This window comes from Montipora foliosa, chromosome 12, assembly GCF_036669935.1.
Source record: "Montipora foliosa isolate CH-2021 chromosome 12, ASM3666993v2, whole genome shotgun sequence".
Lineage (NCBI taxonomy): Eukaryota > Metazoa > Cnidaria > Anthozoa > Scleractinia > Acroporidae > Montipora > Montipora foliosa.
This window is the reverse complement of record NC_090880.1, coordinates 26897690-26923077: the sequence shown is the minus strand read 5'-3', so window position 1 is coordinate 26923077 and position 25388 is coordinate 26897690. Positions and strand designations below refer to the sequence as shown.

At 39.3% G+C, this 25388-nt stretch overlaps 1 protein-coding gene across 2 annotated transcripts; it reads left to right on the top strand.

Moving 5' to 3' along the window:
* The first annotated feature begins 5 nt into the window (after positions 1-5).
* On the top strand, positions 6-23537 carry LOC137978938 (nuclear valosin-containing protein-like). Of its 2 annotated transcripts, none has more exons than XM_068826056.1 (23): positions 6-249; positions 1502-1575; positions 2142-2191; positions 2834-2930; positions 4799-4922; positions 5957-6074; positions 7183-7455; positions 8287-8486; positions 9185-9286; positions 10363-10480; positions 11568-11709; positions 12100-12237; positions 12725-12846; positions 13323-13402; positions 15933-16055; positions 16594-16698; positions 17636-17698; positions 18318-18440; positions 19136-19235; positions 20422-20528; positions 21840-21916; positions 22427-22613; positions 22975-23537. In XM_068826056.1, exons 1-23 carry the CDS (start codon positions 154-156, stop codon positions 23017-23019), a joined length of 2664 nt encoding a protein of 887 aa, XP_068682157.1. In that variant the 5' UTR covers positions 6-153; the 3' UTR covers positions 23020-23537. The 2 variants fall into 2 exon arrangements, with proteins under 2 accessions (XP_068682157.1, XP_068682156.1); XM_068826055.1 differs by having other exon boundaries at positions 23-249; positions 7180-7455; positions 22975-23523.
* Positions 23538-25388: the final 1851 nt, after the last annotated feature.

Genomic DNA, 25388 nt, shown 5'->3' with positions numbered 1-25388 from the left:
CGCTTATTCGCCTTGAAGAAAATCTGTTTTTTGCTGGTGCGCGTTGTGTGAGATTCTCTTTCGTTCTCTCAAATGTGATTACGATTTAGTTGAAATTAGATTAAAGGAGGTCAAGTATAAAAGTTGAGCGAGATTTTCTGAGTGGCGTGAGACATGGATCGCAAGAAACAAGAGAGACGTGTCGGGAAAAACCAGCTTCCAAAGGGGGCTTACATTTTGGATAAACGGCTTGCTCCACGAGTGGAACAGGTTTGTTTGTTTGTTTGTTATTTATTTATTTATTTGTTTAAGCAGGTTGAAGTTTTGGCAGCTATTCAGTTGACGTGGACCTGCTAGAATTGCCCAATCATAAAGTAGGACTTAAGTAAGGTAAAATTCCACCTAGAAAATAACTAAAGAGCTGATCTAGCCAGACATCGAGCATGCAACTTTATGTATTGTGCCTTTTTTAACTTATTCTTCGTTCTCTTACTTTGGCTCCTGATTGCATTATCCGCCGATCAAATCGAAACTTCAACATCCCCCCCCCCCCCCCCCCCCTCCCCTCTTCCTCCATCCTGGGCAAACCCCGGGCATTTGACTATCTTCTGTGCCTGGGAAGTGGGGTATTCGACCTTTGCCTGGGTGGGGTGGGGAAAATTGAACCGGAAGAGTCAGGTTTCATTTTTTTTTTTTTTTTTTTGGGCGCCAAAGTCAGTAACCCTAACCAAAGCTGGGGACAGACAGACAAATCTGACGACAGCGTAGGGCATTTGAACACTATTTTGGCCCGTGGAGGTGGGAATTTGAACGATCCAATCTTCAAAAGTACAAATTCCCGTTTAGTTCTCTGTTGTACCTTTTATGATTGGTTTGGTATCATAGTTGTGATTATACCTATCATAGTTTTAATTTCATTTTTACTCAATTTTTTTTGGAAGATATTATGAAATTGCTATTTTAAATTCAATTTTAAATTAAGATGTTGTGCTGTTGTACATCAATAGGCCATTTTACAGTTGTTTGCTCAGCGACCAAGCCTATGAATGGCTACGAGGCTGCCGGTGACCTTGCATTGATACAGACCTCACTGCTTTTATCATGTAAATTGTGTTGTTGTAACGCTAATTATTAGTCCATATTAACATTACAAAAGCATGAAGGTTTGTATCAAAACTGGGTCACCGGCAGCCTCGCTTCCATTGTTAGGCCTGGTAACTTAGCCACAACTGTACAATGGTCTATTGTGTCAGATATTGTTGTAAAAGGGTTCATTTTGATCTCGAGCATTCAAAATATGCAAATTATATTCGATTGTGCAAACCAAGATAAACCCAACTTGAAAACATTATTTCAGGATAAAGGTGGTCTTTTTATGTAATGGTAGATTTACAAGTTGTCATCTTGCCTTTATTAAAATTAATGATATAGCCTGTTGGCACTGACAACTTTCTTGCTGCCCATTAAAGAAACAATACTATTATTTTGTTTGCATGTACATATTCCCTTTCTTTTTGTTTAGTATTTAAACCAGTTTAGAATAGGTCACAGACCAGATGTTGAAGAAATTGTTAGTCATTTGCAGACAAGGTATAGGTGAGTGGATTTCTTTTCCTTGTACTGGAAGTCTACACCAGTTTTCCATGAATTTTTTTGCTTGGCACTTTGCTCCACTATTAATAACTAAAGGATTGGTATTAGCTTTAAAAAGATTGTTTAGGGGGTGCTCTTATTCAATAAGAGTAAAATGAAAATATCACATGTCTAGAACTTGGAGGGTCTTCCAATACACATGTGCAGATCCGAGTTTAATAAATTATTTAGTCAAACTCTTTAAGAATGATTGGAGAAGCATGCAATTGTATTTTGTGCTACTTTCAACTGGAAGGCACATGTCAGCGCTATTCAAGGTTTTTGTTCTGACCTCCAGTAAGACGGATTGTGAACAGCAAGAGATAATGCGAGTGAAGCTTGTATATAATTGGACGTGTATGATTTGAAACATTCATGTAATTATTGTAATGAATGGTACTCTTAAATTCATTTTTTAGAGTGTTGCACTATACAATGTAGTTCCTTGTATTTGCTCAATGATGTGACTCAGGCGTCATGATTTCCCACGCTCATAAGAAAGAATGTTTTTGGCATTGTTTATTTCACAGTGAGTACTCTAGAAGAAAAAGAAGGGCATTTAAGATATCTGTTGAGAAAGGTAAATTGAATTCAAAGTTTTGGTTGAAACTTACGGTAAATAACAATTTATTTAAGAACACAGTCATTTAATGTATAGCTACATGTAGTACTAAAACCAAACTCTTTAACCACTGTGGACATTTTCACTAGCCATGATAACATTGGTCACATCTCCCTGAAGTGCCACAGATCCATGTTTGACCTGGGTAGTTCTTCTTAATATTTCCTTTCAGCTGACAATAATTATGTAAACTCTACTGATTATTTGAAGAAAGTGATTAAGACGAAAGAGGGATGAAAATTACATTCTACATGTAGCAGGAGCAGTGAGTTTACAGTACACAGCAAAAGTCAGGGTTCAATGTGCATTCTGCAAAAAGTCCATCAAAATTTGTTGAACTTAGGTCTAACAATAATATTATTATTGTCTTGCCAACCAATGTCAAGCAACTTCGAGAGAAAGACAACAGAATGTTCATCTGAACACTTATGTACTGTTTCATGAAAACACATTGATGCTAAGTCTTTCTGATTAAGACATACAGTGTGTTGGGAGGTTGATACAAAAACAGCTGATTCTTAATAGCAATAATTAACCTTAAAGGAAAAGGATCACGTGTGTAGTTTTGTTGTAATGTTATCTTTTCTTTGTTAACAATAGTTTACAATGCCATTGCTAAGGACAGACAAAGTGACAAGCATCTTCAGCAGCTTGAAGAGAAATTTCTTCAGAAAAAGAGAAAATCGCCATCTTTCAGGTTTTACTTACATTTTTCACCCTTGTAATGATGTTAAATATATTAACCCATTGACTCCCAGGGGTTCCTTATTGATGAGTGAAATCGTCTGGCGTTAGACAGAGTAAAATTAGTCTGGCCAGTTTTGGCCGGTTTGGACGTCAAAGGGTTAAAATAGGGAAAATAATTGGACACAGCACATAAATGAATTGATAACATTATATACATGAACTTCACATGCCCCACTAGGCCACATTTTCAGCATAAACTGTTGGTTGAATTGCCATAAATGGAAAGATGGCATAAAACACTGTAGTACGTTGTTTTAGCCTAAAATGGAAGAACAATGATGTTGCAATAATAGTTACCATGGAAACACCTCAGTTTGCAGTTTGCATTGGAAACATAATGATACTGATGTTTCAGCCATTGTCTTGAAGTTATCCACTATGAAAATCTGCTGTGTAATGTTGTGTAATGTAAAGAGGAGTCTTCTGGATGTGTTTTTTCACACCTGAAGTCAGACAGGGCAACTGTCATTGCTGTTACATACATGCAACACAGAGCTTGAAATTGCGACTCACTGGTCGCCGATGCGACCAAAAATTGAGTGCTGGCGACTAGATTTTCAGAACTGGTCGCCAGCTGGCAAATCACGTTTTGTCTGATAACCCAGGAAAAACAGTAGACAACTGTTGTATTTGAATCTTTATATGATGAAATCGTTCGGATTTCACGACTCACCTTTCTTTCGCCATTAAAATAATGAATTTATACTACAAGAAAATTGGTTTCTCACATTGTTAATTAATAGCACAAATGCACTTCGATACTTCGATCACCGCGTTTACTAGGCGCCATTTTGTTTCAGCGGATTCATGGGATCGTGGGCGCACTTAAATATTAATTGCCGGTTACGTGAATTTTCCGCCCGGAAGACGAAGATTCAGCAAGAAGGTTAATTGAAAATTTAAATCCACCGTCATTTGTGAATGCTGAAAACATAGATTTAGCCATGTTACCGAAGGACCTCCTCGGACCTAGCTTGATATTGATAATATATTGATAATGAACCTAGACATTGCATAATGAGTTTGAAATTTGCATGGAACCTTCAAAAAGCAACATGTACCCTTAACGTAAAGTGGGTTGGAGAACTTGTCCCTTCTGTTAGAAAGCCAACACCCGCAAAATTGACTGCCCAAGGTGATTAATAAATGGAGAAGAAACCAAGTTCGCTACTATCTCGGTCAGAGACTGGTACGAGAATTGTGGTTGTGTGGGGGCCTAGGAGGAGCAATTGTAGTATTGCGTTTAGTCTTAATAAGGTAAGTTGCTTTGCCACGCAAGCTGTGGGAGAATAATAAACCACGTTTTGAAGAGGTGAAAAGCAGGGATAAAGGGCCCATGTTTGCCTTGCTATGGAAAACACAGGCTGTGCTTCACTCCATTTCGAATAACCTTAAAAAACACCATCACCAAACTAAGCTGAAAACAACAATGGCTTTAGATATCTTTCTCGTGCTGTATTTTTTGTGTGCTATTTAATAATTATGACTTTCCTCGCATACAAAGTTGGCGATCAAAATTTATGATCTGGCGACCAAATTTTCCCTCCCCATTAGTTGCCAGCTGGCACCTGAGCAAAAAAGTTAATTTCAAGCCCTGCAACAGGTACAGAAGGTCAAGGAAAACAGCTGATTAGGCAAACCTTAATTTTAATAAGCATCATTAAGTATAATTCTGTTTCCTTTTTCCTCATCTCCAACATCACATTTGTCTAGAAATGTCTCTAAAATCTGCAAAATTGTTCTTGGTTTATGTTAATCTGGCTTCCAGATTTCTCAATTTTTTCTTTTAAAAAAGAAAAACTGTGGTCTTACTTTCAGAGATTTACAGGATGCAAGTAAAAGTGATAGTAGTGACGAGGATAAGGACAGTAATGCAAAGAGTTTGGGTACATCCAGTGACTCGGAATTTTCCCTGGAAGATGACCCATTAATGGTTATGCAGGTGAATTATTTTGAATTTAAAACTTGTATTTTCTTTTGGAATACACAATACAATTTTCAAAAAACTCAAGATAATGTTTGGGAGGAGGACGCAAAGAAAGTTGTTGAGTTTATTGGGTAGGTGCAGTGGATACTGACAGTGCATTAGAAAATCTAGGTCCAGTTTTTTGGGACAAGTAGATTTTGTGCTTTTGCAAGCAACTTTAAATTTCTCTGGCTATTTGCCTACCAGTCAAGCATCCATTAAACCCATTAAAGAACTCAGGAGTATTCAAGATATAAAAATGCACTTTATTTTTCTATGAATAATAATATATTTAATAATGTTATTTATAAATAATTATGATTTACCCAGGCAAGTGGGTCACAAAGTTTGCTTGTCCAATGAACAACTTGGGATAAATTTATAACTTTTCTCCATGACTGTCAAATACAGCTTTGGGGAACTTAAGCAAAGGCATTTTAGGTGATGAGTAGCAGCAAGATTGCCTTAATACTGTCATATTGTTTGCTCTTATGGAGGAAATGTAGACGTAGAAAACTACAAAGGATCAGCGGCAGTTCCCAGGAATGAGACGTCTTGATCGGCGGGACCATCACCCAGGAAAAAAAAAATTAATACCAGCCTGGGTCTTAGCTCTTTATGAAAGTACTAGTAAATAAGACTCTCCGAAGTAGTGAGATCTCCAAGGTGACCAAGCGACCTTGAACACTAACATAGTTTGGACACTACATTGAATAACTAGTGCTGCTAGGAGTAGAACATACAAGCTACTAAACAAGTAGAGCATGTGCATTGCAAAGGCACATAAAATCAGTCCTCCTCCCAAGGACTCTGGATTTGGCTCAAAAGGCGGAAGTGGTCCCGGTTTCCATTAGTGACCCAAAGAGGCCTTTTCAGTGCCACTGTAGATAAGGAACTTTTTTTTACTGGTGTCCAAAAAAAAACCTGCCAGATGTTGTGATATATATTTCTCATCTTGGTATTGGATTTTAATACAATTATTGAATGGTCATTGGTTTATTTTTTATTAGGAAACAAATCTGATGAACCAGTCCATGCAAACTATGTACAAGGTGACAGGTTCTAAAGATGAGAGAGAAGACAATAATTTGGTGACCGTTAGATCTATACAAGATCTCAACAAAGAAGGTGCTGTACAAACTAAACCAGGGGTTTCTCAAAATTAATGTAGCACTTACATCACAAAAAAATTAAATCAATCTTTCCAGATGGATAATGGAATATTAAAGATTGATGGTATTTTTTTCTTAAGTAATAAGACATAATGATTGTTTGTCTCACCTGTTAGTCACCTTAAATTTGTAGACCATGACTTTCGGACTGGTCTTCTTCAGGCGTTAATTATATGGTCATCTGGTCATGCGCCACTATTATATGTATCACGATTGTTGGCTGTGATAGGTGGACTTGATCCTTATTGTTCCTTTGAGGAATTTCCCGAGAGGTTCATAGGCATACTCTCCAGTGTTGTTTCTTGATCATTGTTATCCACACTTCAGGAATTTCTATTCCATTATCCCTGTTGATGTTGTTTGGGTGAAGTCTTACATGCAAAGCTTTCCTTAACTCTTCGGGTGTACCAGTGGGAGTCTTGATTACCATAATAAACTTCTTGTTCCAATGTGGGTTGTGATCGGCCTTATTTGTGTGCTCAGAAACTGCGAACATTTGGGGGCATTTTTTTTCTTTCTTTTATTATTTTGTGTTTTGTGTACAAAAACATCCTTTTAGCATAAAGCTTATTGGAGGTGCCCAATTCTGCATCTCTTTGCAGTTAAATTCCTTTTATAGTTGTAGCTATGATTTTGAAAATTTTTGCCAAAATTGTTGGGGTAGCTGATAAACAACTGCTTAATGTGGTTTTATTAATATTGATAAAATTGCATGCTTATTTAGAATGCTTAAAACTGCAATTCCCAGGTTAAAACTTTGGGGGAAAAATCTAGAGGAAGGGGCTGCCCACATGATATTTTATTATAATCCCTGAAAACATTGTATTCAATTTGATTAGTATTAGATTTTCTTATGCAGACTGGATCAAGTACATGCATGAATTGCCTGCTAATTCAGAAAAAAAACTTTTTAGAATGATGCAAATCATTCTTAGCATAGCCTTTACATATATACATTGTATTGTACGGAAAACTGCTTAATGGACTAACTGACCCTTTCTTGAGCTTACATGTTGTGTATATATGTACTATCAAGGTTAATTTTTTCTTTTTATGTCCAGTAGGAAGGACATTTCAAGGAGAGGACTTATTCCACGTTGATTGCAATAAATCAACCCCAAGTGTGGACTCATCTGGTCAAAATCAAGAGATGCTATCCAGCAAGATGAGCATGTCTGAAAACCCTTCACCGCTAACCACGCTAAAGCATACAAATTCAGCAGTCAGGAATAAAAGAAAGAGGGTTCTAAGTGAGAAGGAGAAAAAGACAGATGTGTCTACACCCAAGAAAATCAGGAAAAGTTTGAGTAAGAAGGAAAAAGAGAAAATTGATGAAGGTATTGATCAGTGACTCGGTCTTTGATCATGTTTTATGACCTAGGGATAACTGTGTGGTATATATTTTGAGCATAGTTGTTTGCATGAAAAATATACTTTCAGTTGCATCAAATTAATGATGCATAAATTATATTATAGTTTAAACTGTTTCAATCTTAAGAAAACAATGGTAGTTTTTTTTAAAATTATTTTCAATATGGATGTGGATCATCAGATTTTTAAAAATCATTAGCAGCACTTTTAATCCAAAGCATATACAGCGTTTGATCATCTTTGTCCTCTCTTCTTCATTGTCTTTCCTCAAACACTTTGTTTTTGGTGCCATTTGCAGTAGTTGATTCACAGCAAATGTTGAGCTTCTTTTACTACTCAAAATATGGCTGTCATTTGATAAAATAAATTTTTATAATAACACTAAAAATTATTAATTTTATAATCATGGTTACAAATCTGATCCCACCAACATGTCATCCAGGATGTTGGCAAACACATGCGTGATATGTCACCAACAACTTATTATTGACACCATCAAGGCATTGGCTAACACACTACCAATGCTTCAGTCAATATGTTGGCTAACCAAAGGGTTAGCTAACATATTGCATTTGGGAGTTGATGCTGGATAAATCCATTGTTCGGGGGAAATGTATTTAAAGTATTGTTTCTTCCTCAACCCTTTGGTCTGGTATGTTAACAATTAGCATACCAATATTATGGATGCAACTTACTTGCTTTACTCGTTAATTTTAACTTGCCTATTGTGATTGTACACATGGAATTGATCTGCAAGTATATGCTTAGCAGTCTTGTTGATCTAATTTGATCATTAGATTTTGAGCCAGCTCAATCTTCAGCCAAATTTTCTGACCTTGGAGGCTGTGAAGAGACTGTTGAACAAGTTTGCAAACTTTTGGTTCATATGAGGCACCCAGAAGTGTTCCATACCATTGGAGTGACCCCGCCCAGAGGGTTTCTTCTACATGGCCCACCTGGCTGTGGCAAGACCCTATTGGCTCATGCCATTGCAGGGGTAGGAATATAATCACTGCGTAGATCACACTTGAAGTGCTATTTTATAATTACTGATCCTCTGTAGCAGAGAACATGAACATGTTTAAATTAGAAAAAAGTAAGCAATAAGTATGATTATGGGAAATATATCACTTGAGATAGTGTTTGGATTGATTTTCTGTAACTTTTCCAATGAATTGAACATTGCAGAGTACTGATCAGAATTTGGCTTTCATTTGGTAATTAATAGTACTATTGCCAGAACATGATAAAGTAGTCACTTTTTCACGATTATACAAAGAGCCTTCAATATTCAGTGACTAGTTGGTCATGGTTATTTTGTCAAGTTTAAGAATAAACTGCACACAATATTATTTTGAAACTGTTGAGGGTAGTAAGATGAAAACATGTAGAGAACAAAAAACTATTTGGACCTTTTTTTCCCAGTTGAATTTATTTCTTGCACATTAACATTAAAGAAGTTGAAAACTATTCATTGCTGGAGATTTGGCTGCGAGTTTGACAAATAAACCCAAATACAAAAAGATGAATCATATTGTACTGTAGTAATAATTATTATATCTCTCAGATAGTATGCTCACTGTGATTGGCTAAATTAGCAGGCCATATTCTTCAGTATGGCCCGCTGTGCAGCAGTACGGACCTCAGTTAGTAAGAGGTTTATCAGTCTGTTAAATTATGAAATTATTTTTATAGGAGTTGGAAATGCCATTTATCAAACTTGCAGCCACAGAGATAGTTTCAGGTGTCTCTGGGGAATCAGAAGAGAAAGTCCGAGAACTCTTTTCACGAGCAGTGGTAAGTAAAGTGTTACATGTTTTATTCATAATTGCTTTTACAGATTTTGTAACCCACCTTTATGCTGTGTGTAAACCCACATTACAATTACTATGATGTTGAAAATAATTTATGGGTGTGAATAGGTGATGACAGTCATTTCTAAAAGTTCCATTTTGTTTACCTCAGCTACAGTTATATTGTACCTTGTGGAAATTCAGGGAAAATTAGTGATGACCTTCATTTAATAAAGTCTGTAAATACTATCATCAGAGGATCGAGCCAGCCCTTTTTTGGAAGTGAAGTGGTAAATGATTTTAAAGTAAAATGTACAGCTCCTGACCTACTTTTATGAAATAATTTTTTATTTGTAAACCCCTTCTGTACTGAAATTTTTATTTTTTAATTGAATGAATATGTAATAAAGGTTTTTTTAATAAATCTTTTACTCTATGAAATTCACTTCTGAATTTTTTTTGTTACATGTACATTGTACAATAGTGCGGTTTTCAATTGAGTGTCGAAAGTAATGAGTGAATTGCTTTGGTTTTGCATTACTAATCACTCAGTGATTGGTTCAAAGATTTCACGCCATTTTTTTTAACCAATCAGAAATGAAACCAAAACCAATCGTGGCTCGTGTGTGCACATTTTCCCACATGTTGTGTCGGCTATGAGTAATTACTTTGAGTTTTGATTTGTTTACTGGATTGTCTCCATCCTTTGTGATTCAGTGGTGAGTGTTAATGACTTTGGTTTTGGTTTTACGACACTCAATTGAAACTCACTCTATATGGGGTCTTCTAAAAGCCAGGGGTACAAACTGGGCACAGAATTCCTGGTGTTGAGATCTGACTTATTCTCTTTCACAAAAATGTGGTCAGCGTGGTGCAATAAGGCCGTGCAAGTAGAAACAGAGGTCAAGCAAAGGGGGTTTGACCTGGGCTGGAACATTTGCAGTTTAGTTGCAATCCAGATCTGGGCATGAGAAAAGACAAAGAACGGGCATAAAGAGCCTCTTTTTATTTAGCCTAAAATAACCCTTAGTTTTCTGCTGATCACAATGTCTCCAGGCTTCACCAATAAGTTATTTTCAGATGCATTCACCCTGCGTGTTGTTCCTTGACGAAATTGATGCCATCACACCTAAGCGAGAAACTGCCTCCAAAGACATGGAACGGAGGATTGTGTCACAGCTCCTAACATCTATGGATGGTTAGTTTGTATTGAAAAAGTACTTAGTTAAAGTTGATCTACCCTGTGTCACAGTAATAGCGATTGACACAAGTCGATATTACTAAAGAATGAAACACGGAAACAGCAAAACTAAGCACCAAAACACCATGTGTGACCCCACCATGCATTGAATACTGACCGACAAAGGTTGGATTTGAGATTGAAAAATAGTTTTTATGCCCAATTTAGTAAAACGTCATTGTTCCTAATCCCAATCTTAATCTGAATCCTAATGTTAATCTCTATGAATAAGGAGCAATAACGTTTCATACCTAATTAGGCGTAAAAGTACATTTAATTTCAAATCCAATCCTTGTCAGTTAGTATTTTAATGTATGGTGGAGTCATACATGGTGTTTTGCTGTTTCGTGGTTTAGTAATGTGCGCCATGAGTTGAATTCCAATAATTGTCTCAGGATCTTTGGCTAAATTTCTCAGTACTTGCATCCTCAATCCAAGGGTCTCTCCTCTTCATGGTGAGAGACCTTAGTGGTCTGGTCAAGCATCTCTTAAGCTCTAAATTTCTCAGAACATGTCTATAGTTTAACTTTCTTTACCCATTGACTCCTAGGAGTGAGACATGTCAATGGGGGGATGGGGGGGAAGGGGAGGAGAGCAGAGGGGGGGGAGAGTTTAGGAGTCAATGAGTTACCAGTAAAATACATCCAAGAATCACTAAATCACAAAGCATCACAAAGATTTGATTTTTTGCTCTTGTAACTGTGAATATGCATATCATGAGCACAATCATCTTAAAAAGTAAAGATGGATAGCATGGTTCATGGTTCATTTATTTCACAAAAGTTGTTTACATAACATTAACATAAAAAGAAAAGTATAGTCACAACACATGGTTACAAGATAAAATAATTACAGTACAGGTTATAAAATGTGTCTGGTGGTCAACGTAGCGAAGGCTTTCTAGTTGACCAACTTATCCACTGGATAAAATTATCCTTTTAACAACTGGTACCATATGAACATGGAGCTCTATATAACTGTCTTGTTGGTCTCTCACCTCTGTTGATCATTGCTTCAGTTACAAATCAAATTTCGCTCTTCATAGATCTCAACAATGATCCTGAAGCTCGTGTACTTGTGATAGGAGCCACCAACCGGCCAGACTCACTTGACCCTGCCCTGCGCCGTGCAGGACGATTTGACAAGGAGATCTCAATGGGTATCCCTGATGAAAAGGCGAGAGAGAGGTCAGCAACTTGATCATTGTGTTCTAAATTCCCAAACAAGTTGTACTCTTTGTATTTATTTGTCAACAAGTTGGTCGACTTTGATTGGAAGGCTTGAAGTGGGAACAGGGATGGCACAGTGGTGAGAGCACTCGCATCCCACCAAATTATGTGGCCGAGGTTTGACTCCATACTTGGTGTCACCGGCAGGTTGAGTTCGTTAGTTCTCTCCTCTGCTCCGAGAGGTTTTTCTCCGGGTACAAGAAAACGATTAAAAAATTGCATAAAAGTGTTAGCTTCGAGAACGGCTTGGGACGTAACAAATCAATGTCTTGAATTGTGACATCAGGACTGTTATTGTTTCACTTGTTCTATATCCTTCCTTTCTGTTTTTTTGTCTTTCTTCCGCAGGATTCTGCAAGTTCAGTGTGAAAAGTTAAGGTTGGAAGACAGCTTCGATTTTGCGTCATTGGCTCGTCTCACTCCTGGGTTTGTTGGGGCAGATCTTATGTCCCTGACTAGAGAAGCTGCTTTGATTGCAGTAAACAGGTGAAAAATACTGTTTCCTTTGAATATCAAGCCCTCTTCCTGCTAACCTTAATTTTATTAATTAAGTAAGGAAATCCCTTTCTTCAGTTTGAGTTCCTGCCATTTAAGTGCACATAGTTGGTCTCCATCAAATAGAATTGACCATGTACGATTTGCCACGGTTGACTGGTATCATGGTGACAACCAACTTTTTGACCTATGACCAAGCTTTGCATGGCTGTGGTTAAAGAACTTTTGCATGATAGTGAAGCTGGTAACTTAACTATAATAGACCAGTGCCTTCAGTTGCTTGGCTGCAGTGAAGACATTATGATTACCATAAATTTTATGGTAATGAGAAATATAAATAAAATATTTGAGTTTCAATCCGGTAATAACTAAAACAGGGCTCTTGGTTAAGTTTACTGCCACCACAGTGACAACTGCAGTTGAACTGAATAAGAGTAATTTCTTTGTATCCTGGTCCTAAGAAGTTTTTTCTTTGAAGGATATTTCAAGAACTACAAAGAAATACTAACCTTGGGGAAAATACTGCACAAACTGAGGAACAAAGTAATTCTTGTGGAGACACGAAAGGCACCTTAGAGAGAACACCGAGGGCATTCAGTGGTGAGTGGTGTTTCTGCTTCAAACTTATTTTGCCCTCCTTGAAATTTGGGCGTTTAGTAAAAGTATGGAACTTTGTTTTCATTTAGTCCGGTATAGTCACTCTATTCAGTTTAAGTCTCAAACACACAAGAGCTTGGGGTCCATAGGGGTTGTAAGAGTCCGTAGACAAGGAAGTGGCAGCCATCTTGTGGTTTCAAACCGTGCACATCCTTTGAGAATTGAGCTCCACTCTTATGCAAAAATTAATGTTCTCCTTTGTTTGGGTTGAAAAAACATGGCGGCTGATCATGTGACCGAAAAACAAGAATTGAGCACTGTGATTGCAATAACGTGCAGCAATAATAATTGTTGCAAGTTGTTGCATACTGCACCCTTAAGGTTTTGTGCACCGAAACCATTGCTCTCAAAAAGTTATGCAACTGTCGATTGTTTTGTTATCTCACAGTGTCTCACTGTATACCTCTTGTTGACTGTAGCAATAAACTGGCTGAAGGAACAATCGCCACTGACTCTAGATGATTTGCAGACGATGTGTATAAACATGGACGATTTCAGGGTATGTATGGCATCTTTCTCGTGTTTTAGCCCTCGTAAGTTAATACCAGGGGGGGAGTTTTGAGTTGTGGATTCTTTCCTTTGGATTCCAAGTTTCATGCTCTACAGATTTTTCTGGGGCAGTGTTCACTCTGGTTCTCAGATCTTAAAAACTGAATACTGGATTCCCATAATCGAAAATCCCGATGTTAATTGTCAGATTCTGGTGCTAAATTTTCTGGATTTGGATTACCTTCAGGGTTTTCTTTAAGGTTTTAAGTAGCCAGAGTTTTTTGCAAAGTAGACGGTTGTGGGTTCGGAGGACCCACACGATGGGCTTTAGCCCATCGCTTCTAGGGGGGTCCGGGGGCATGCTGCCCCGGAAAATTTTTGAAAACTGAATGCCGGAAAATGCATTTCCTGGCATTTTGGGCCATGAAACTCAAACATTTGAGGGATGAATCAAGCTGCAATTATACTATGAAAACCATGTTACTCAAAGGAAGATGAATGTAATTAGCGGGAAAATATGCTTGCGGAACTTGGTTGTAGTAATTTCGAAAATTGAAAATCACTCGAGCGGTTTAAGAGTGATGTAGTTTTTTTTCCGAAGAGTTTAGGAGTTCCGTAAAGCAGTGAGAGTTGATCAAGAGTGACGTTGGATAAAGATCCGTTGTCATGTTGAAGCGTAGAGATGCCCTCTAGAGGACGAGCACTTACGCGGGCAAGTAGGATTTAACTCCGAGGAGCGTTACGTTCAAGTGTTTAAATAAAGTCTACGAGTCCTCAGCTTCTACGTTCGCTATAAATGATCAACTGAAAGGTTCGAAGTGAAAACGAAGGAGCGGTTAGTGAATGATCAGGGGCTAGTTTTGTTCCTCAGTTGAGTTGTGGTAAGAGATGCGTGAACGCAGGCTGAGCGTGTTGCTAGCAGAACATCATACGCAAATTTTCTTCTGGATCAAGAACAAACCTTTTGAAAGTGTTTCTTTGTTTACAAGTCTTTTTATGATTGCGGCGTGATTAAAGGAAGTTTTGCGCGGACTAAAACGTCCTTGAGTGATTTTTCCTTCCGGTAAGATACAATCGGTGACTGTTTAAAGATATCGAAATCCAATATGGCGGACAACAAATCATATTGTTCCTACTTTCCCGCCACCGCAGCAAGATTTTTTTCAAAACGAAAGTCTCAAGCATAACATTTTTAAACTGCCCTTGAGTCAGAAGTCTTTTATGTGTTTTCAGAAAAGATAGGCACTGCGAACTTCGCCGGCTGCCGGCTCTTATATACAACCCTGACCTTGCAAGGGGCTACAGGTACCTAGTCGTGTAAAATGCGTCGTCACGCCGTGCGATGTTCCTGTGCAACTAGAAACACAGTGGTTAACATTATCAAGCGTCGTGCAGTGTAACATCTTTCCTGCAACTTGTGTCACAACGGTTTGCGGCACCAGCCAATGAAAATGCAAATACGAATGCAAGTGCTTTGTTTATAGTGGAAGTGCACTTAGCTATCAAGCTAGTTTACAGGCACCCCACTTTTAACAATGTAAAAGAAACAATTCAAACTTAACAGAAACATTATTAAGAACCCCAACTGGCAGGAGGCAAGCAGTTGGCTATTTACAAAGCGTGGTAGAGTTGAATCCGGGACAACCGGAAACAAATCCTATCCAGAGGTTAGAACGGGGTTTGAACCCGGAGCAGCCGCATGCAAACCCAACGCCCTAACCACTCGACCGGGGTTTGAACCCGGAGCAGCCGCATGCAAACCCAACGCCCTAACCACTCGACCGGGGTTTGAACCCGGAGCAGCCGCATGCAAACCCAACGCCCTAACCACTCGACCGGGCTGCCTCCATGTTCATTTAACCCTTTGTGATCATCGGCAACGAGACAAGTTGCAAGAAACGTTGCCTGGTGTAACACCGATCAAGCAACTTGTTTTGCAGTGTGAGAACTTTTGTCCCAACAAAATTCCGAGGAAAAATTGTAACAGCGCCTTTAATAAGGATCGATACGGAATTTGCTTCACGTAACTGGTTGAACTCACAAATGAAAAGCGGATTTGATTGTTTAGTCTTGCATAGAAAAACTCCGTGAAAAATGGTGGTTAGTTAAGAAACTGGATGGTTACATGTATTAATCACAGTGTCCTCTCACGCTTTCGTAGAATCAATATCACTCTTACAGTCTTACAGTATTAGTTTTTGTAGAGCACTCTTTCTGTGAATATCCAAATGGGCTTTAAAAGATAAAACTAAAAATCATCCAGGTGGTATAGACTGGAAGAGTGTCACCACATTACATCACGCCAAAAGAGAATGTAACCTTAATTCTCACGCTGATCTTTCTTTATTATAAGTTGGTTGATAGTTGGTCATGAAAAACTGTCTGATGTTTATCAAGAGTTATCATGCATTGCTGGACACAAACGGTGACACATTTTAAGATGAGCCTTTCATTTTCAAGGTTTCACTTCATTCAGCTCAGATATTTTGTTACACTTTAATGTTGTTGTTTTGTGATTGCAATTCTTCGTTTCTTGGCAGGCAGCGCTTCTGACAGTCCAACCGTCCGCCAAGAGGGAAGGGTTCGCTACTATCCCAGATGTGACATGGGAGGACGTTGGCGCGCTCAAGGATGTTAGAGAAGAACTTACAATGGCAATACTGGTAATTTCCAATAATTGTGCTAATATTGCTGTAATGTTAGTGCTGAGCCTCAGAGGTTACCTTTTTTTATATCCTTGTTCAGTCTCTAAACAGCCGACCGGCTGACTGGGGTCCTGGGCCCCGTCTTACAACACTTCAGTGTCCCTATTATTTAACACTGTATTGCAAAGAGAAGGAGACGTTGCTGATCAGGGAAGGTGAAAAAGCCTCGTCTAGCAATGCCGCTGTACTTGAGCCACTTGCATTGGAGCGAAGTCTGTAAGTGAGTAACTCCCTGACTCTTTTTAATGTCATGCCATGTCACGTCATGTCATGTCATTTAATGTAAGCTAAAAATGTATTTTTTGAAAAAATATCAACAACCGTGCTGTATGAGTTGGCATGCATCGTCTATCGGATCGAACCGTGATGCACGTGGAAATTTTGAAAGCAGGAGCGAAGCGCATTGGTTGCTAGAGACGCAGCGATCCCATCCATCATGAATGCCCGTTTTTTTTTAAAAAGATTTAAAACTACTTGCATGTGCATTTTGATACAGGCTCCTGTGAAGTACCCCGAAGAGTTTCAAACGTTTGGTCTCACTCATCCTCCGGGTATACTATTGGCTGGGCCTCCCGGATGCGGCAAAACGCTTCTTGCAAAGGTGCAGTAGATCATACTGTTAAGTAAAAGAAAAAAAATCTTCTTTAAAGAAATTTGTGTTCCCAATGGTGACTTGGGCAAAAATCCGAGTGCCCCTTGGCAAGAGTCGAACCGACGACCTTCCGATAATAGTTCGGATGCTCTACCGCTGAGCTACAGGAGACTCGGGGATACTCGGAAAAAAATCCGAGTGCTCCATTGCAGGAGTCGAACCAACGACCTTTCTTCCGATTACTAGTTCGGATGCTCTATCACTGAGCTATAAGAGATTCTGGGGAGCTGGGACTCAGGGATACTCGGAAAAAATCTGAGTGATCCTTTGCAGGAGTCGAACCAACGACCTTCCTTCCGATTACTAGTTCGGATGCTCTACCACTGAGCTATAAGAGACTCTGGGGAGCTGGGACTCGAGGATACTCGGAAAAAATCTGAGTTCTCCTTTGCAGGAGTTGAACCGACGACCTTCCGATCCGTTAACTAGTTCGGATGCTCTCCCACTGAATCAGGTTTAGGTGGAAATTGTCCCGTCATACTGCTGGGATTCATGTTGTTGAAATGGTGCGTTTTTCGTGACACTTAACTTCAAATAGGCCATTTTTACTTAAGATTCATTTTCTTAAACTTGTGTTGTTCGTTTTTCACATTTTTAAAATCCAAGAATGAACTGGAAAATAGTCAACTTTACACAGTGGAAAATCAAGCGATGTTTTTCCCAGATGGTGACTTTTTTTCTACCGGGGTCTCGCCGTCAAAAAAACAAATCTGTCTCAGGAATCTAGAAAAATAACTGAAAATGTAGACTCCTTTATTGTAACTTTTAAAGGGATTTAGATTTTTCAAACGGGTCTCTTCAAACGAATTAAATTAATAGTAACGGTCTCTGTTTTATTTGATCAATTGTATGGAAAAGAATACAAGAGTATGACTGTTTTTTTCAGGCGATAGCTAATGAATCAGGCATAAACTTCATCTCTGTCAAGGGACCTGAATTGCTTAACATGGTAAGTTTCAGTTAGTTCATTGTTGAAAGTAATTCAGCAGATTGCTTGGTTCGCATCAAAACGTCAGGTGGTTGACTGGTTTAAATTCTCGCGCCATGTTCTCATTGGAAAGGTTGCCACTCGACTTTTCCCGCGCTTAGGGCCGTGTGCATAATAAGTCTCTGATTTACTTTGCCTTATGATTGGCTCATTTAATTTATCGCGTGATCGAGTCTGTAGCCAGTCAGTCAAAGTGGTCCCAGGACCCTGGTCACGTGTCAGGGTTGACAAAGTTCTCCACTTTTTGCAGAGAGTTCTGTCAATTCTTTTGGCTTTCCAATCAATGGTACACACTGGTTTTTGTTTGAGACGCAAGCATAAGCATAGACAATTTGTGCAGACGCATGAGTCTGTTGTTGATTAGTGTTTATTGTTTTAACAATAGGTACCAATTATTTAAATGCTGTCGAGTCTCTTTAAGTTTGTTATGCCTATGCTTTGGTTACAATCGAAAACTTGCCTCCAGGGGTCCGGTAGGGATTTGATTGTCTGATGCCTTGGCCACCGTTTACGGCACCCCGCTCAGTCTTTTGGAGATCGAGGGTTCCTTGACTTAACTTTTTGTTGTGTGAATTTTCAGTATGTTGGAGAAAGTGAGAAAGCAGTGCGGCAAGTTTTCCAGAGAGCGAGGAATTCCGTCCCATGCGTCATCTTCTTCGATGAGCTTGATGCACTCTGTCCACGGAGGTCGGACAGCTCTGAGGTTAATAAATTCAGCTTCTTTTGCTGTTGTGTTGTACCATATGATGACCCATCAGTGATGCATCAGATCCACCTTCCTCCCCTCCCTACTCTTTTGCGCTTGGTAGCAGTTCACGGAGTTGTCACGTTAAGAATCCATCCCTAATTGTCATGCCTTCTCCGTGAGGATATCGTTCGAAAACTCGTGGCTTTCGCCGGACTTTTGAACAAGACACGAAAATGTGGCTTTATAAAATGAGTTGATAAGAATGGTGAATTAACCAGCATAAGAGAGATTTTCGAGATGACGTTTCGAGCGTTACCCCTGCGGCTGAGCGAAGAAACTAGAGATTTTTGTTTTCTCGGATATTTAGTTTTCCCATCTACTGCTCTGTCTTTAAAACGTACCATTTTAAATGTATTTTGATTCTTTTATTTGGAGTCAAAGGCTCCCTGTTTACGTTACTCTTTGTACTCTTCGATTTATTTAGAATTTGTTTCCAACTTTTCGTTCCTACAGTTTTCTTCTTGAGGTTATTGAATAAGCTCTTATATTTTCGTTATTGCACTCCATCTGTGACGCCAAATGTAAGCTCGAACTTTGCTTTGCTGTGATATGAAGTATCTTTAATCCCTTAATGGCTTTCTCGGGTAATAATATATCTGTTTACACATGGCCAGCCTTACTTACGAGTTACCATGGTTATTTCTTTTCAGTCCAGCGTGAGTGTCCGTGTTGTGAATCAACTTCTGACGGAAATGGATGGACTGGAAGCAAGGAAGCAAGTGTTCATCATGGCGGCTACAAACAGACCAGGTGTGTCACAGAAAAGGTTATCCTGTTGTTTGGAGGGATCTTTCATGGAATACCGTGAAACCAAGCCAAGTTCTTTGGCCAATCGCGGGAAAATTACCTGCGAGCAAATCACAATTAATGATTCTTTTGTCACGAGACTTTTGAGCGTAGCAAGTCAATATACCTGAACAGTCTGCGAAACTACTTCAAACAATCAATTGGGAACTGTCAAATTGTTTTGGGTATATGTCCCTGCAAGTTACGCTGCGAAAAAGTCGTTTCAGAAGAGAAATCCGAGAAAGTGAGGAAAACCAAGAAGCACCTGCTGATAAGGAATGTAAACGCGCTTTGCCAGGAGAAAGCGCGGGAAAATGTGGTACTGATGCCAGAGGCCCGTTTCTCGAAAATCCCACGAACCTTTCGGGCCCGAAAAGCCACTGAAACTGCGTTCCGCTTGTTTTGGAAAACTGGTCTTTTCACACGTTTTCAACAACAAGCAAAATGATTCTGAAGTTTGATGCCTAGAAATCTCGTCCTTTTTAAAAAAACAGAGGAGTTGCAGCACCCGAAGGTTTCGGGACTTTCGAGAAACGGGCAACGGGCTCGTCAGAAGTGCGCAACCCTTGCAACCGGCGAAAAGCGCGGGAAAATTGTCTGATTCTGGGAGAAGGCCCCACAAGTCAAACCACAGGCGCCCCAAGCTGAAAATACGTGGTGTATGCGACAGTTTGTGTATATAGAGAATTGTATGGGAAAATCACCGATCGTAAAAAAATTGTGTAAATAACTATCTCATTTGAAATAAAGTTTTCCTACCTCAAATGTGTGACCAACTTGTCTCTTTTGGCGAGTTTCGAGCCATTTTGACGCCGTTTAGTGAAGTCATCCGGAAGGCCGTTGCTGAAATAATGGGAAGGCCGGTGACTCCATCCATCGCTGGCCAGACCTCACTCCACAAATCGTTTTCTCCTCAACAGGAAAAGTCCCGAATCGCAATAAAAACAACAGTTCCAATAAATTTCACTCCAAATACGTGTGTTTCGGCGGCCGAAAGACTCGTGGCGAACGAAAACTTTGCCTTAAAATTCAGCTTGGGGCGCCTGTGGTCAAACATTCATTTTTCCTTCTTCTGCAGAATACCCGCTTGAATTTGTCGAATTCAACTTCATTTCGTCAATTCAGCATTTCTCATACCTTTTTCCAACAGATATCATTGACCCGGCCGTGCTAAGACCTGGCCGACTTGATAAAGTGCTGTATGTTGGTTTGCCCAATGAGGAAGATAGAGAGGACATTTTGAGAACACTTACCAAGGTACGTGTGGCCCTTCGCTTCAAAATTGTCCTTTCTTGGTGCAAAATGGATAAACCTGAAGAAAAGGAATTTTCAGTAGCAGTAGTAGAACTCTTTTTCCTCCCATGTGGCCAAACTTAATATGACATGAGGATTCATTGACTTTATTGATTCCCAACTCTGTCTCGATATAATATCTCTTAAAGAGGCTCGAAAGGGTTTCAACACTTGGAAGACTCTCTGTTTAGATCGAATAACGCTACTACACTGTATCACGTAACAGCAATGTTAGGTACCATATGCAACACCGATTATGTACAAACAAGATGTGATCATTATTGTGATGTAATAACTTACCTTGGCAACGGGAACGCCTAGCAAAAACACCCTATATTTTGTAGTTGCTCGTATCTCAAAAGCGAAGTCGGTGACCCCCCTTTTTAATTGCTGAAAAGTGATTTGAAGGCCACGATGAAACTTTCGGAAAAGTTTGATAAAAATCTGTTGAGAGGATTCAGAGCTACCTTAAAAAATCACAAAATTAAGGCGGCTCTGAACCCACTAGACAGAATTTTTTAAACTTTGCAGAAAGTTTCATCATGCCCCGCTGATTACTAAATGGGGGTCTCTGAGTCTGTTTTTGAGATATAAGCAACCAAAGACAAAATAAAGGGTGTTTTTACAGGGCTTGCCCATTGCCACGGTGACATATTACGTCACAATAATGACTGTATCTTGTTCAGCAATAATTCGTGTTTCATTTGGTACCACAATATTGCCGATGCATTATACAACTTTCTTCGCTAAGGCTTTGTTTCTTTACTGCTTGCATGAAACAAATTCATTTTTTAGATTCATTGACTAAGTATCTTAAGAAAGTGACCAACTTGAGCGGCGTAGCTAGTCAAATGCTGGGGTTCTTTTACTTTTTGATGGAAACGGATTTCTTGATGCACGCTCATATTTCCCACCAGCCAATCAAAACGCGCGTCTGACAACACATAGCCAATCAAAATTCGTGTGATGTCACAGCCGTGTTTCCATACTCTCATCTAAACACAGCTATTGACCAATGAGAGTGCGCGTACTATCCTAATTATTTTATAAAAATAGTTAACATTACGTACAATTAAAAGTGTTATCGTTTGTATCGCGATCTAGTCCCTTGAGATGTGGGTCGTAAGACAAACGATAACTCACTATTGTTGTTTAAGATTCACACCTTTTTATCGACATTAAATACAATTTCCCGTTTATGTACTCGAGATATGTCAGTACAAATACCGGCGGCTCATTTCCCTCCTTTCTTTTATTTGGTTTCCTTATTCTTAGAACGGCAAGAAGCCTATGCTGTTACCAGATGTCAGTATCAAAGAGCTTGCAAAGGACCAAAAATGCCAAGGACTATCGTAAGTCCGCCTGGTCTGTTCTCTGTAGGGCTGCAACGATAATGTCTCGATAAACTGCTCTATATAGTCACAAGTGTGCTGCAAATATCGGTATTTGAACAAGATATCGACAAATTTGTCACGACATGGTCTTCTATCTCCCTGAGTTTTGAGAGAGTTGCTGCGCGATTTATCACGGAAGCCAAAAAAGGATTTACGTGCTTCACTTTGAAGGACAAGATGACGTAGCAACGCTAACTGTAGTTAACCGTAACATGCTGGCCACTCAACTCGGCAAAAGGACGACCTAGGAGTATGTTCGCACTTGCCTTTCATCGTTAAAGAATTTTTAAGAAGACCGATTCTATTGTCGTGTATATTGGTTGCAAACAATTAGGACGATAGGCATGTGTTGTGCTCAATGAAGAAGGTCCTCGTCTCCTTTTACTAGAGACAAACGAAGTTCCTTTTGTACTCGCAGAAACTCCAAGAAGTAAACAATTTTAACTAATAATTGATTTGTTTGTCTAGGGGTGCTGATTTAGCGGCCTTGGTGCGAGAGGCCAGTATGGCGGCTTTACGGGAATGCATCACCGCTCGATCCACAAATCACGTGACTCTTGTTAATAACCCGCCCGAGGAGCAGACTCTTGTCGGGGTGGGTGGACGACATTTTACTACAGCCTTTCAAAAAGTGAATCCTTCAGTTAGCAAGAAGGTATTGTTGATTTAAGTTATATGTGTGGTGAGTTTCTTGATTGTCCAGTCTGTTTGAAGAGTTTTTTTCTGCCCCAGTTCAACGGTTTTCTCCCTCACATCACAAGACATGCAGGTTTTTCTAAATATTAGTCGACTACTGCTCTCTTGCCATATACTCAAGTTTTTGCATTCAACGAACGCTTGCAACAACCATCAAATCTTGCCGGGCAGTTGGCCGTTAAAATATTTTGCTCAGATACAGTTTGTGAAACTTCAGGGAGATTTTTGCTTGTTTAACGAAACGTGGAACAACCAGTTGAACACGGCAAACAAATGCATCACTAACTGAATTAAAATCTCACTTTACTTTGTCAATGCAGGATCAAACTTTGTACGGTAAAATGAAGAATCTGACACCAAAATAAAGCTCGACGTTTCTTGGTGATCATGGAGCGTTGAAGATCATTACGTATGATTGCCTGTCAAACTGCAAACCGACGAAAAACCGCCGCAAACGAACCTAAAGCTCTTATTCCAAGACGTTGTTGGCACAAATTGCAAAGTCAGGCAGTGGAGTGAAGAATTCCCACGAACATTGCAGGAAAAAGAAAAGAAATTGTCTCCTTCTTTACTCATAGCAAATGTATCGTTGACGTCACCCATTGTCGTTCATATGCCAACCAAAGCCTCATTGGCTGCTGAAACGAAGAGTCTTCTCTTCTTATGGTTGGAACATTTGACTGACAAAAACAGTACTTGTACACAGATATCTCTCATTAGCTCCTTTTTTTTTGTCCACCAGCAAAGTGTACATTACATCGTTGTTATCTCCGTCAGTTGAGATTGGTTGCAAATCGTCCATGATGGTTTACATCTTACGTCACAGCAGCCATGTTGCTGTACAGAATAGTGCATTAAAATGTCCTTTGGGAATTTGACTCTATTATTATGCAATGGGGGTTCTTTACGTAAAACAATACAAGGTATTTGCCCTTGGGACTGTGTCATGCTTCATGTGAACTGGATATAACTTCTCCCCACCATGTACACCAACATGGGCGTCTCACCAACGTGGGTACAAACCTTTAATAGTGAATAGGGAGTTAAAGCAAGGACGACTATGACGGTTAACAGAACGCTACAAAACAATGTCTTTGAACGCCCTGCACGAGCGTTTACATTTTAATACATGTCTTTGCTGTTCTCGTCCTGACACCGAAGTGAAATGACCCAATTTTAGGTTCTGCGATGGACGAATGCACCACTGCGAGCCGGTGTTCAATTCTGGTCTCGGCCAGCATATGGGATGAGTTTCAGTCGATCTCAACCGACTCGAGGGTTTTTCACCGGGTACTCCGGTTTTCCTCCCTCATCAAAATCGACTCACAGCTAATTAACATCTAGCTGTGGTCCTGTTGCTCCGACATCAAATATGGACTGTATAGCGGCAGCCAGAAGCGCCTTTGTATGCTTTCAGTCCGATATCGTGAGCTGCGCCTTTTCGCAATTCAGTCCTCAATACTGCAAGTAAAGGGTGATTAGCACTGCCAATTATAAATTTTCCAATTCCTCTTCAATCACGCACACTGTTCACATCAATAGACCATTTTACAGTTGAGTGCTCAGTGACCCGACCTATGAATGAAAGTGTAGCTAGAGTTGAAGAAACCTCACTGCTTTTCTTATGTAAATGCGTAAATGCCAACTACTTAGCATGCGAGCAACATCAATAATATAAGAAAAGCAAAGTCAGTATCACAACAAGGTCAACTCCAGCCTCATTAGCATGTAAAGGCCAGGTAACTAAGCACATGACTGTAAAATATTTCAATCCTGAAATGTTGATTCCCACTTTCCATGCTGAACGACCAGGAATGGTGCGAAATTATTACAAGAAAGGGAAACAGTATTATTATATTTACCGTTCAATGTACCCGTCTTCGTCGTCCTTGCTTAAGCTCAACCTCGTTCCCAGGGTCCTCTCTCTTCCTTCCTCGAGGAGAGAGCGATTCTGTTGTAAAATTCATTTATTTCGGATGCAAAGGAGATTTCGTCGAACAAAGTTGAGTGCAAACATCATTTCTTGTGGTTTCAAGTTAGTTGGTTGACTTACTTGACCAGCCCAAATGGTTCATATGTTCATTTCCTGTCCTTTCCCACTGCACTATTTCTTTGTAGCATTTCACTTCTCGTGCTTATTTTCATTATTGGTTGCATTCACTTTTGTCAAGCCTGCTCTAATTTCCTTTTCCTTTTCAAGGCACGTGCACACGATTGCGGTGCAAATGATGTAAATTAAAGGTTTAATTTTTATGGAGTGGAAAGGTCATACATACATACAGACATACCTACATACATACATAAATTTATTTGTTGAGGCGGGTCAGAAAAAACCAGGCAACTTATTAAGCTGATGTGGACCCGCCAACTAAAAATACTACTAAAATTCTAAAACCTAAAAAATCTTGAAATCCAAAATATAAAATTACGTCAAAGTTTAAAAATCATAAAACTCACTGTTTTTGTTTGTTTCTACAGCAGCTTCTTTTTTGTATGAAATATTTTCAATGAGCAATGTGTGTTATTTCAGTTTTCTTTTAAATATTTCTCGACTTTGGCATTCCTTTGTCTGACCGGAAGTGCGTTCCAGCTCAAGATAACTAGTACTGATTGATGTTCTTCCAATTTCTGTTTGCGGTCTTGTCATATTAAGACAGTATTTTTGTCCTGTTATTGTACTCATCGATTTTGTGAATAGTTTCCCTAAATCTGCTGGAAAGTTTTCCATGAAAAA

Bases quoted from the DNA above. Each gene is read 5' to 3' on its own strand.
- LOC137978938 (XM_068826055.1), top strand. From the start codon at position 154: ATGGATCGCAAGAAACAAGAGAGACGTGTCGGGAAAAACCAGCTTCCA. The intron at 250-1,501 runs GTTTGTTTGTTT...CTTTTTGTTTAG, and splicing joins TTGCTCCACGAGTGGAACAG to TATTTAAACCAGTTTAGAAT. The intron at 2,931-4,798 runs GTTTTACTTACA...TCTTACTTTCAG, and splicing joins AGAAAATCGCCATCTTTCAG to AGATTTACAGGATGCAAGTA.